The 13140-nt window shown below is 41.8% G+C and overlaps 1 protein-coding gene across 1 annotated transcript in view; it reads right to left on the bottom strand.

The window, feature by feature from the left end:
• The window catches only part of COL22A1 (collagen type XXII alpha 1 chain), a 213299-nt gene that overhangs the window by 27868 nt on the left and 172291 nt on the right, over positions 1 to 13140 (bottom strand). The window contains exons 39-43 of the mRNA XM_026079885.1: positions 12662 to 12739; positions 9977 to 10012; positions 9023 to 9076; positions 1873 to 1917; positions 1332 to 1379 (exon numbers count right to left, since the gene is read on the bottom strand). Coding sequence (XP_025935670.1) covers positions 1332 to 1379; positions 1873 to 1917; positions 9023 to 9076; positions 9977 to 10012; positions 12662 to 12739 — 261 coding nt within the window. The remainder of the gene's footprint in view (positions 1 to 1331; positions 1380 to 1872; positions 1918 to 9022; positions 9077 to 9976; positions 10013 to 12661; positions 12740 to 13140) is intronic.

Here is a 13140-nt window from a genome sequence, read left to right as displayed (position 1 = left end):
ATATTACTTTTTACATTCCTACTGCTCTCAAAAAATTAAAAACCATGAGTATGACATTTCTACTTCAAAGACATGCTCCCTTCAGCAAGGGGAATGAACCCTGCCTATAATGGACAGCAAAGCCCAATTGACAGATCACCAGGCTGGGAGTTCAGAGACCTTGGTCCAACTTCCAGTTCTGTCAATGATCTACTGTAAAACAGTATGGTAACTGTCTTTCTGAGCCTCAGTTCTTTGAGGCTTCTTTATCTACTGCAGTATAACTTCTTTAGGGTAGAGTTGCTCCTTTATAATACGCTTGCAAGATACCCAGAACAACAGAACACTAATTTCACCTGGGCTCCAGGTGCTGCTGTCCATAGAGCTATACCAACCATGGAATAAAAAAGTGGCAAATAGAACAAACAGACAGGGTGCATGAATGTGTTTAACCATAGCATAATCAAAGGAAGAAGGGAAAGGAACATCAAACTGACATCCTCCTCTCAAGAAGCAGTGTCTTACTACAGTCCAGATCAGAAATCCCAAGGAATGCCATACAGTAAACTCTCTGGAAAAGTACTTGGTTCTTTACAAAAGGCAGCTCTGCATGAAAACATTTCACTGTAGCAATCTTAAAATGGTCCTTTTGTTAATGGGCTTGGTTAAAAAAAGTAATTATGTAGTTTAATCAATAAGAAAGGATTTCTTGCCATGTCCCAAGAATGCTTAAAAATCTCCCAACTCAGTCCATGTAAATCTGTAAAGATTTTGTAGTCAACAGCTATCAAATACTGACTCATTTCCCAGAAAACTGTCCACGTGGACAGCAAAAGCAGACAGATCATCATTTTTGAAACATGGGTGCATCTGGGGTTAATTACCTACAACCTTTTAGATACACTATGCAAACTGACTTTGCATTCACAGTTCAAACCTACTGCAGTCACAGTCGCAGGTATACATGAAAAATCAGCCACTTTTTATTAAAGTGGTTTCCATTTTCTGCTTCAGATAATACAACTTGACAATATTTTTTTCTCCTTGGAATTGCAGGCCTCAGAATGAGCTCAAAAAGTCTCAGAGCTTTTGTATCAAACACCATGTTATAAAGATCCTTGTAGGACATGCCGCCACTGGGGACTGTTAGAGGGCTCTGGATTTTGATCTCCAGCATATGYGCCAGTGTGCCAACAGCAGTGCAAACAGAAGACCTGCAAGTTTCATGCTCTGGCAGACTGTTTAGAGGTACCTTTTGCACTGGTAGCTTAGACACTTTCACATCACAGTGTTAGTCAGGTTTGAATCAATCATACAGGTAAAATCCACAGCCATTCTCAAAAGTTGATTACCTTTACTAAGAGATTTATGTCCTCCGGAGAGAGCAGGGGAGAAGAACCCTGTAGAATGAGAAATTCATTATCAGGCAATTTTAAAAGGCATCAAAGTAGGAGAAATTTTCCAGAACATGCCTATGGCCTGATACTTGTTTTCCTTGCGCTGTCCAGCACTCTTTGGGCCAAATTCATATTTGTCCCCTTACATTATCAATACTCAGTGTCGTACCTGAGAGGAGTTGAACTCTTCACATATAGGAAATGCAGTTCCTGCTGAAGGTACTGCATAGTGGTGCTAAAAAATTGCCGTTAAAGTGTTGGCTTTTATGCAAGACATTCAGTTATTTTACTACTGATCCAAATGTATCACAGACATTTTTACTGTAATCCCTCATAGTGTTTTTCTAGCTGCTCTGTCAAGAACAGCAGCAGGGGAAATACACTGAACTGCAGTTCTGAGGTGAGGTGTGCAGGTAGGAACTGAGATAAAAGGAATAACAGAAGAACAGCAGAACAAAAATATTTGAGGATGTAATACAGAAGTGAAGTCACGTACTGGTTTTCCAGGAGGTCCCCTTTCTCCCGGATTTCCAGGAAGACCCTATAGATCAATAGAAAGAAAAATCTGTGAGATTATCATACAATAATATCCTGGCTGCTCCCACACTCTGCTGACTGCTCCGGACTACCACACATTCCTTTTTTMCATCACTGAGCATCACTTCCACAGGTCTTTGCATGTGGCAGTTAACTCCTCAGCAACACTAAAACTGGACCCTCTCATTATTTTGCCATTTCTTAATCACTGCCTCCTGAATCCCACTTATCTACAGTATGACACTGTTAATTTCATTTGAGTCGCACAATGAGTGAAATGTTTTTGTCATGGCTCCTGGTCAGGAGAAACACTGTGAACTGCAGTAGTTTTAAGTAGGCATGGATGAAGGTTTAAATCCTGAAGATATCTGGAACATGAAAAATCAAGGCYCTGCTCTTGGATAAGCCTTGCAAACAGGTCCCTTGCACCTGAAATAGCAATAAACCTTTTAGGAGGTGTGGGGAGGGGGAACTGATATTACTTTTCATGAGATGAAGATGGAGAAATGAGCAACACCTTTAGAATTTAAGGTCTAGGAAGTCATGGTTTGGGAAAGGGGGAATGTAATACCTAGAGGGACCTCTATACAGAAGCTATAAAATAATTGGACGTATCTCCAGAAGGACAGGATCCTACCCACAATGGATATCTCATGCCTGTCATTAGTCTGCTACACACTGGATCAGCCCTGCATCAGGATGGAAAGGTAAAGAAACATCTGGTTTTACTTCAGGAGAACTTATGACTTTGGCAATTGGCTCCTCAACAGAATACATTCGGATGACCATTTTCATGTCAACTCATTGCTGTACCAGAAGTAACACTTGCAGATTAAGATGTTAAATGAAGGCTGAGTAAATATGAGCAGTTTTATTACCACAGGGCAARAAGGATCCTGATCTTGCCACATAAGTGGTTGAAGCTCACAGGCAGCCATGGTCTTGCCAGCCATATCTCACAAACGGGAACAGGAAGGAGGTGCCCAGGGAGATGTAGAAAACTCCTCTCAGTTTCCACTGAACCTTCCTAATTCCTTATGTTCTGGACTAACAAACTCTGAATCAGCCATCTCAGAGAGAGAGAATATTGCACAGATATCCATGAACAGACTGTAAAAAAAAAAAAAAAAAAAAAGACAAAAAACAAAACTCATGTATTGGATTCTTTGCATAAATTAACGCTTACATGGGGAACTGAATCTCTTAAAGAGGACAGCTGGCCACTGCCCAGATGGTGACAGGAATCTCTATTRGCAGGATCCTTGTTGTGGTGTCTTAAGCTGGACTGAGTGAGATATCCTAAATCATTCTCTGCTGAATTCCTATATCCAGCTGGCTCATGGTCCTTTCTGACCACTCCAGCACATGCACGATTCATCATTATTATCCTGAACTACATACAAACTATGTCCTTTCTTAACAATGTACAAAAGGCTGTTCTACATCACCATTTTCACATCAGCAGGAAGTTTCTACTGGCTGTTTACAAGCTTCTTATCTGTGTTTAGTCTGGTCAATAATGCAGCAGGAACCACCTGAGGAAGCCTCCGGGGCAGGCAGATTCTCCATCCAGGATGCTAGTCAACACTTTGAAGCATACAAGTAGTATTTCTCAATTGGTCTAAGCTCAGCAGGAGGTCCTTAGGGGAAGCTCTGAGATTGTCCAAAATTTTCACCTGGAGAGCTCCGGTAAGAATTAGTCAGATGCTTTGTCGGGAAGGGGGCTAGACCTTGTCTCAAGCTGATATCCACTGTCTCCCATCAGTCCTTCATATTATCTACTCAGACAACCAGATGGGGAATTCCTAGGCCACACAGGGAATTAATGACTTAAGCGCGCTGAGTGTGCATACAGGCACAGTCCTGAAAACCTGCCACACCACAGTTATAAATATAGGGCAAATGTGAAATTCTTCTTTGTGTCTCACTTTAAACTTAAATTTCATACCTCTTGCCACAAGAGAGAGAAAAATGGAAACTACTTTGATTGTTCTCTTGCTATGTCCACATTAAACACTTCTGGGTGAACAACAACCCTTCAGCTACCTCGACTTTCTAAGAGATGAATATTAAACAGGAACTGAAGTGGAGCTAAAGTGGAACTGAAGCAGTATTGAAGTTCCATGGATAAAACGCCTGCYTCCTGAGGAACTAAACCTTCCGCAGGTGAGAATCATGAGAAGATAAGGTCTGAATGAGATTCTCCATTCATAATTCCCCACAATTGTCTTTGGGGGAAATTGAGGAAATATGAGAAAACATTACAGCTGTTTTTAGTTTTGATGCTTCTACAGAGCAGCAATGTATTAGTTAGAAGACTGTGGGATGTTCCCAAAGTGCCTTCTCTTTCACAATTGCTAATCTTCAGGTCATGCTTTTGGCATCCTCTCCTCTGTGGTTCTCAGTCGCTTCTTAAAGTCAGAAGTGGGTTGCCTAAATAATGRTTACATAGGTCTTACATTCCCAGGTCTGCTTTGTTCACGAAGAAAGACTCACACAACACTTGCTTTGAGGAATATGATATAAATCAAAGACCTGAGCCATGAGAATCATTCTGGATGAGAAAGCAACACAGAAAAGCCAATTCAGAAGTGTCTTTCATGCTGATTATTAACATAGCTATAAATAAACTATTTCTACCCTAGGGCCTGCTTACAGCTTTTTGCTTAGGGATCTGAAACATGATATGGAACTAGAAGTGGAATTTGAGTATTTAAGGCAGATTTATTTAAAGAATAGTATAGGAAAGGGCATGTTAGTCATGAGAAAAGAAGAAGAAGAGAGCGACCAAAACTGAAATCCTGGGAAAGATTTAAGCATGGCTTAGATATCCGTGTGGCAGCAGAATGGCTTGAGACAAAAGGAGATGGAGCTATTTGCTTGAACGCTGTGTGATGTGGAGCTGGTGATGTCTTTAACAGAAGGCAAATAAGCCAGGATGAGAAATTAAGCTATGTGCCATGGTTAATGAATCTGAAAAACACTGCATACCCTGAAAAAGTCAAATGGTTGAAAGGTACAAGACRGGAAGGAGGAGGGCAGGAGGAAAACATCCTTTGAAGAATTCTTGTCTGATCTGAGATTAATAAATCAGCCGTGGAACGATGGCACTTTGGAATGTTGCATTATCAGAGAGCAGGCGGCAATAGGAAGCAGAGTCCAAAGTAGAGAAAGGATTGCTGGAATATAGAGGCCCGGAATTAGAAAAAGCTGTCAGCCAGTGCCAGGCTGCAAACATCACTCAGAGCAGAAYGAAAATGCTAGAAGGAAGATAGGGTATAACTGCATCTGATGGGCTGACTAACAGGAGACAGAACTGGAGAACGAGAAAGGCAGAAAAGAAAGAAAGAGAAAAAAAAAGCATCTGCACAAAAAAACTGCATGGCACTGGAGAGAAGAGCTGTTAATATGATGTGGGAACATGCACAGACCCGATTAACAACCATCATTTGGAAACCTCATAAACTCCTGAAAAACAGTTGAATTTTATAGCYGACAGTAGCTGAGATAAAGTAGAACATCAAACAGGAAGACTGCTACAGTATACCAGTGCAGGAAAAAGCAGTTAGAGATGAAGAGGTATGATATACAGAATCCAGRATACTCGATGTGCCTGCAAAATCTGACACACAGGAACAGTCTCAAACTGGAAAACGATGGAATCTGCATATGACTAACCGCACAGCAGTGCTCAGATAAATGGTATATTTGAAAATAAAAGAAAGAGAATGTTTATAAGGAAGCARGTCACACAGAGCAGTAAAATTGAAGGCTTATAAAAGTGAAGTACTATTAAAAGACTGGCAATTAAATATAAATTGTGATTGCTTAAGTGGGTTATACTTTCTAGGAATAAAAAGTCAATAGGAGGTTTGATAATTGCACTTTGATTGGGGTGTACGAACTCCAAAACAAACACAAAGACTCCTTGGTACCGGCCGGATGAGTAAACTCACCGTGGAACAGAAAACTGTACTTTTCAGAACCAATGGCAATAATGTATGTATCCACAAAGTCTTCGTAATTATAAAAATAAATGCAGGAAGGGATTAACTTCCCWGTAATACTAGAACTTAATTACCAGAAATAATTAACATAATTTTAAAAGTAATTAATTCAATGTTTATGTTAATTATGATTATTATAATCAAAAAAACCAGAAAGACCCCATTAAATAACAGTAGGACAAGASAATGTCTCAGCCAGACTGTATTTTAATTTAAGAGAACTAGGTAGGTATTTTGAAAGGAAACTTTTTCTCCTCCAGCAGACAGAGAGAGCAGGGTGGATGCTTCCAGAGAAATATGTTGAATTATTTTTTGCAACTCTCAGAGCATGAGATGGATCTGGGCAATTTTTCCAAAGAAGGCACTGAAGGCTATGCTTTTTTAATACTCAATACAGGAAATATTGCCAGCTTAAAATGAGTTTTGATTTTTTTCCCCCCACAGGAAAGTTCAATGAATAGTTGAAGGAACTGAAGACATGAAAGTAGAAATGATATATAATAGTCCTGTCATGGAGCGAAGCAGTCCTGCTACAGAGAAAAACAGTAGAAGACTATACAAAAGCCCATGGAAGGCATTTGTTAGGCTTTAAAAAGTGGGACTTCAGTTAATTAGACAATATGCAAGTTTACAGACAAGAAAATATTACACATGGGACATAGAAAAAGAAGGCAACAGGTCCAGCTGTTCTTTGCTTTACCCCAGAAGAAGAGAACCTGTAGGGATTTATGGATATAATGAACTTTGTGGGACAGTTCATACAAATAAACACGAGCCTCATGCTAGGACTAACAGAACGAAGCCAAACATGCACAACCTTACTGCAAATCTGGGCAAGGAATTTCAAAATCTAAAGTTTAATAAAGCAAGATATTAACCTGAGAAGCCTTTGACATTTGATCAAATTGCCAACAGATGTTTCAAAAGGTGACCTGGCACAGTGCTATTGCTAAAAATATGGCACAGGCTTCTAGGGCACCAGGAAGAAGCTAGRATGTATGCATGTAAAAACCAATCTGTTCACTTACGGGAGATTATCCTGGTCAAACCTATCGCAAAGAACTATTTAATATTCCACCTCCCCAAATGTAGCTGCAACTCTGATTTGACAGCATCAGGGAAAATGACAACTTATAGCAGACGCACTTTCAAGAGCATCTGATGAGYGTGCAATTGAAAAAAATAATGCAGAAAGTGACCTGATGTATGTAAATATGATTTAAAAGAATTATGCAGCCTCAGAAAAAAACATGGAACACATTTGCAAAGGCCACAGCAAAAGACAAGACAYTGAGGAAAGTCACTAAGGCTATTGCTACTGAATGGCTTGGAAATTACATGGCAAGTTGATATTAGCAATTCAAATCAGAGCTTTCTCTAACTGATGAARCACACTGTTTAGACACAACAGGGTACAAAAGTGGGCATGATTCAAAGAATACAGGAATGCTACATAGATATAAATATGCTACATAGTCGGTTTCTGCAAAAGCAGAACCCAAAATACTTTGTACTCATCATAAATGAAAGTGGAGATCAAAAAACTGCAAATGCATGATCTTGTCARASTAGGTATCCCTGCTGTTATATCAAGAAACGTTGGAATGTGCCCTGAAGTATGTGCARTTATATTTAGATATCCTGAAACACRGGTAGAACTGCTTTTCAGGTGACCAACCAGAATACAGAGAGCTTCTAAAAGACCTAYTGGGTGCAATCAAAACAGTTAGTGTAATGGAATGTGTTTTATAAGTACCATAATGAATGGTAATGTTAGGGTAATTTTCTGTGGGGGAAAGGAAAGACGTAAAGACTGTGATACTGCCTCTCCAAGAGCTGACCAGTGAATGCTGATCTGAGCAGAGACAGAGGAAACTCAGAAAAGCCAGCTCCAGCAGTTTCCTCACACAATATAAWTATAATAAACCCATCTATTCTATCTCCTGTTTAAAACCTCTTGGCTAAAAGAACTCAAACATCTGAGATAAGGTGGGGAACTCTAGGGGAAGTCAGGACAGACCTAATACTGAATCTGTGGTTGTTCAGGGACAAGGGGTGATGGAGACAACAGATAATTTCTTCCATGATGGGGTGTGGAGGAATACCACTGCCATAATGATTGTGTCTTATGATAGGAGCAGGTGGGAAGAAAAGAAGACCACCTTCTCCAAATGCTTCGGGAGGAAGGGAGGTCTATACCAAACGAAAGCACATCCTTTAGGCCAACTGGTGTACTTCAGTGAAGCTGCACTAGAGATGAAAATCACGTGCACGGACTTCCTGAGAAGTGTTACCCATTTCAGACACCACAGCATCACAAAGCAGCACTGAGGAAGGCTGTTACAGAAGGCCAATATCCCTTCACGTCACAGTATTCACAGGCACAAAAGAAAAGATCAAGCCTTTCAAAATCTTTTGAGCCCCCTGGCCAGTTTTCTCCCATGACTGGTTTCCGCATCACAGGGCTGGCTGACCAGCAGAGGAGAAATCTCCTCTTCTCTTCTGATTCAATACTGTGACAAAGCCAGGCAGCAACAGGGGTCAGCTTTCCAACTGGGAGTTTGCCACATTTTTCTCTATCCCTCAGCACCATGACTCACCCACTGAGATGGCAGGAGTTAGAAGAACACACTGAGACAAGGTTAAAATGTCATCTCTCATGCACAGCAGCAGCAGCAAAATTAACTCACAAAAAGCTTTTTAATGGCTGCAGTCCTATTTTCATAGAAATATTACAGATTACTTATTTCAGCTGTTTCTAAGAATTTCCTAAACAGCTTAACGATCATCCTTTTCCAGTGTGGGATCATTCCCCAATGTTAACTGCCAGGTCCCTTCTCTAGTGTCACTTTAAAATGATTCACTGATAATGCTTCCAACACTTGCTTTGAGGTTACTCTCCATCTAATTGTTTTGTTCGTTTGTTTGTTTGTTTGTTTGTTTTTTTCCCTGACATCCTGCCTAACATGAGAGCTCCATTTCTGTGAGCCATCTCCCTTGGATCATCCTAGTAACACTCAATGACTGCAGTTTAGTATGAGCATGGTTTTACAAAAGTTAGATTTGAGCACTCTTGAGCATTTAAAGTTTTATTTTACTCACATCCTGGCCAGGAGGCCCCTGTGGCCCAGGGATACCAGGTACACCATGGGGACCCTGGTAGGGAGAGAAGAGAAAAACTCAGTRACATGAACAGCAGTTATCAAGTGACTGTTAGCCATTGACTACACTCAGAAAGAGTTTAAGAAAAAAAAAGATCCCATATTGCTCTATCACAATTATCAGTCATTTCTGTACCTCAAGGGACTTTATATGCATTACTAAAGTGAAGCTTCACATTCCTTCATTAGAAAAGTAATAATGAGTTTTATTTATAGGCAGGCAAGTTTATGAACAGGGAGAAAATATGACTGACCACAGGACAAGAGAGGAGAAAAGAAGGTCCAACTCCTTCAGCACTGAGCTAGTACACACCAGGACTGGCCACAGTGCTAGAAATTCATGCTAGAGTATACCGAGATCACAGTATCCAGTTACTTGTTCCACACTCATGGACTGAATACTTATAAAACTGTAGATTCGTGAATTAGGTGTGTTCTATGAATACTGAAAAACAGGTTTTCTGTATGACTTAAGCAGGCAAAATGCTTAAAAACACTTAGCTTTAAACCTCTGAGGAGCCCTGTCAAATATAAGGCATAACAGTGTAATCACATGCCTCGAAATACATTTTCTGAATGAATGCTCAAACCATTAACACATTGTTTCCAGCTGTGGGTCTGTACTGACAAGTAAGGAAAACCTGTCACCATACCAAGAGCCTGAATCAACCTTTCTCCCACAAACTACTACAGCAGAAAGGTAGTTGGTAATGTAAAAGCGAGGAGGTCAGGGACCACTTTGGAGGGTCACCCACCCTGCGACACTACTATCCTTAGGCAAAAGGAAACAAATTAAACATACTTTTACAAAATCATTGACAGAAAAAAAAAAACCAATTCATTTGCCTTTCCCCTCCACATAAAATCTGGGTGTAGTTAGAAAGACATACTGTACCAATGACCCTTTGTCTCCTGGGGGTCCTACTGGGCCCTGTGAACAGAGAGAAGACACAGCAATCAGAACAGCAGCAGAGCCCAAAATTAACATCCCAATTGGCTGATCAGAGTTAGTTCCAAAGCACAGAGATACTTAAAAGTAGAAAGGGAGAGGTCAGGAAAAGGACCGAGTTTGACAGGATGCTCACCCGAGTCTGATGGAACAAAAGACTAGATAGAGAAAATGAAAAAACATAAATCTAAAGGAAATGTGGGAGCTCGGACTAAGTCAAGAGAAGAGAGCCTAGTAAGTGACTGCTCCAGGATCAAAGTGCTAGGTTACTTGATTAAAGGCTAATAACAGTGAACAGTGAGGACTAGGAGAAAAATGGTATGTGGAAGAACCCTAGTAACCTAATCAGTGAAAACCTCATCAGTGAAAATCAGAGCACTGAATCTGCTACTCCTAAGACCATCAGAGAATGATTAGACCACTGCTGCTGGTGTGAAACCCACCAGAATGAGTCAACCAAAGAAAACTCTCTCCAGAGAAGTCCACTCAAACTAAAGGTCATTGCCTAAAGGTGTATAGGACATATTGTGGGATGCATGGGGGGAAAGAATTTGAAGACTGTGTAAAACTTACTAGGGGATGTTTTAAGGGGATTGTGGGAAAGTGCAAAACTTACTGTGAGATGTTTAGGGGAAGGATTAAAGCTGGGGAAAGGGAAAGGTTGAGGTGGGTCAAATATGGAGGAACAAGTATGAGAAAATAGAGAGAAAAGGGACCAAAGGGGCCAGTTGTGCATTAACACGCTGCTGGTCAGTACACTTGTCTGACTGAGCTCTGTGCTTGATCACCACAGTCTGTCCTATATTCTTATCAAATCCTGATCCTGACTGTCATCAGTGTGGGAGAGCTCACTATTCTGAGCTTGTGTGTCTGAACTTTAACGAACTTCAAGGCAGACTAGCTGGCAGGTCGGAAAGGTCTGAGTGCCAGCAACTAGAGTGAGAGGTTGGGAGCCCAAGGGGCTTGCCTGTCTGGGTGCCAGCAGCTAGAGGAGATCAGGGTCTGGGTGCTTGGTACTGGGCAGACTGAGACCATCTGATGGAGASACCCACATTGTGTGTGTTTACTCCAACAGCAGCCCTCAGTCCTGGTCAGTCAGAGGGGAAGAGCAGGATCAAGCCACTCTCATTCATGTTTCTGTGAGTGATGGTTAGGTTTTACGGGTGTCGATAAAGGCACGGTTCTCTGTCAGCACTGGTCTGCATGGCTGCGTGTGCATGTCTGCGTGCACTGAGTGTGCATGTCCCTGTTGGGAATACGTGCTCAGCCTCGCTCCAGGCTGGACCTGGGGACGCAGAACTGCAGCTGTTGGGCTGGGACATGACAACCCCCCTGGGTCCCGAAGCTAACTGYATTCGGCCACCTCTAACACAAGGAAAAGCATCCATAGGACCAGCACACTCTTCAAATAAGGTCAAAGCAGAGAGTCCAGTGAGCTTGTGTCTGCTATTCATTTGGGGAGACAACTTAAAAAGGTACAACTGAGTACAGAGAGCTCACAAGGAGGCATGCAAGTTCTGTAGGAATACCATAAAAGTGATGTGGTAGCCATTTCCAGCAGGGATGAATCAAGTTGGTTTCCAAACATATCCAAAACAGGCTTGACCTCACATCTCTGGGGTTGTGTTTAAATAGTKTTGGAAAAGCCAGTATTAAGTGTAAGGACACCCTAAAAAGTTAGCATTTATCAACCAGTATCATACAGCAACATGACGTACCATTTCAAGCTAATTTCCTCTATTAATAGGGAAACTATTTTATCTAGATAACCACTGCATGGAAACATTGGCTGGGGCTAGCTTTACTATTCTGCCATAGGTATAGTGTCAGGGGGTGTACAAAGAGCTGCAAAAGAATGCAAGGCCTCTGATGTCCYCTAGCAATCACAGCTAGGAATAAAGTTTGTTCCCTCCTAAGCGTGTTTCGCTTGTATATTCAATGCACATSTGGAAGCACTCTCAAATCCCCATGATCTCAAGAGGAGTCATTCATGCCAAGTAGCAGAAGTCTGATCCTGACAACATGAAAATCCAAACTTTCTGGAACAGAATCCCAGATATACCTTGCGGCCTACTGAGAAGGGTTCAACACTGACAGTAAGRGGCAAGGGCATAAAGTCTCACTAAACCTCTGTGGGAAATTATGGTGATGATGGCTTTCCTGGAATGCAAGCTCTTTAATCAACCTGGTTTTGTATTCACCAGAGCACTGACTGTGTCACTGATGCGGGCATGTGTGTCACACCCATCCCTTCTAATGGGGTGAGAGCAAGGTTAAATCTCCCCATTAGCCCAACCCTTGTGGCTCAGCACAGATCTCAGATCACATCCACAGCCAATGTGTCAAGATGCTGCAGAAAAGTCACAGGTAACACACAGTGATATCAATCACTCTGATAGCACTTTCTTGCCTTTCTCTTTCAACTAAAAAACAAATGTATCAGGAGCCTTCACAAAACATGTAGACATCTGAGCCGTGAACGGCAGCCTCTGGGATAGTTTGTAATTTGCATCTTTGCTGGGTAAAATGTCCCATAGGTTCTTGGCACAGCTGAGCACAGGAACCCATTCACTGGTTGGCAGTGGGTAATTTTTTGTCTCATCACAGGCTGCAGCAGGATCTGCTACTTACAGGGGGTCCAGCCAGCCCGATTCCCGGCACACCTCTATCTCCTGGCTGCCCAGGAAGACCAGGAGCTCCTCTCTCACCCTGAAACARAGGAAGAAATTAAAGAGTGGCCAGGTTTTGTGCACTGTTGAGAAAAACATGTTGCAATGCGATAAGGATTTGCAACAGAGCRGAACACTGATACATCCTGCACTGACCCTCTCCTCTAAGCAGCTGCATCAGGTTGCGACAGCACGGAGATGTGGGACAGTTGCTGTCACGTCATGCCACAAAAACTGCCTTCCTCCTTCACATGGTGCCGCAGCCCGCTTCGATGAGCACTTACACAGTTACGATGTACAGCACATCCCACAACACAGCGGGAACACAGCCTCTACAATTAGGTGCATAGCATCCGACTTCCAGCAGCACACCCTTTTGCTGAGCTGATAACTTCAAACTTTCAAATTGCCTGCAGGGTATTGGGCACTCCTCATGGTTTG

The sequence above is a fragment of the Apteryx rowi genome, unplaced genomic scaffold (genome assembly GCF_003343035.1).
Source record: "Apteryx rowi isolate R43461 unplaced genomic scaffold, aptRow1 scaffold_500, whole genome shotgun sequence".
NCBI lineage: Eukaryota > Metazoa > Chordata > Aves > Apterygiformes > Apterygidae > Apteryx > Apteryx rowi.
Note: the sequence above shows the minus strand (reverse complement) of the source record. Positions and strands in the feature narration are given on the sequence as shown.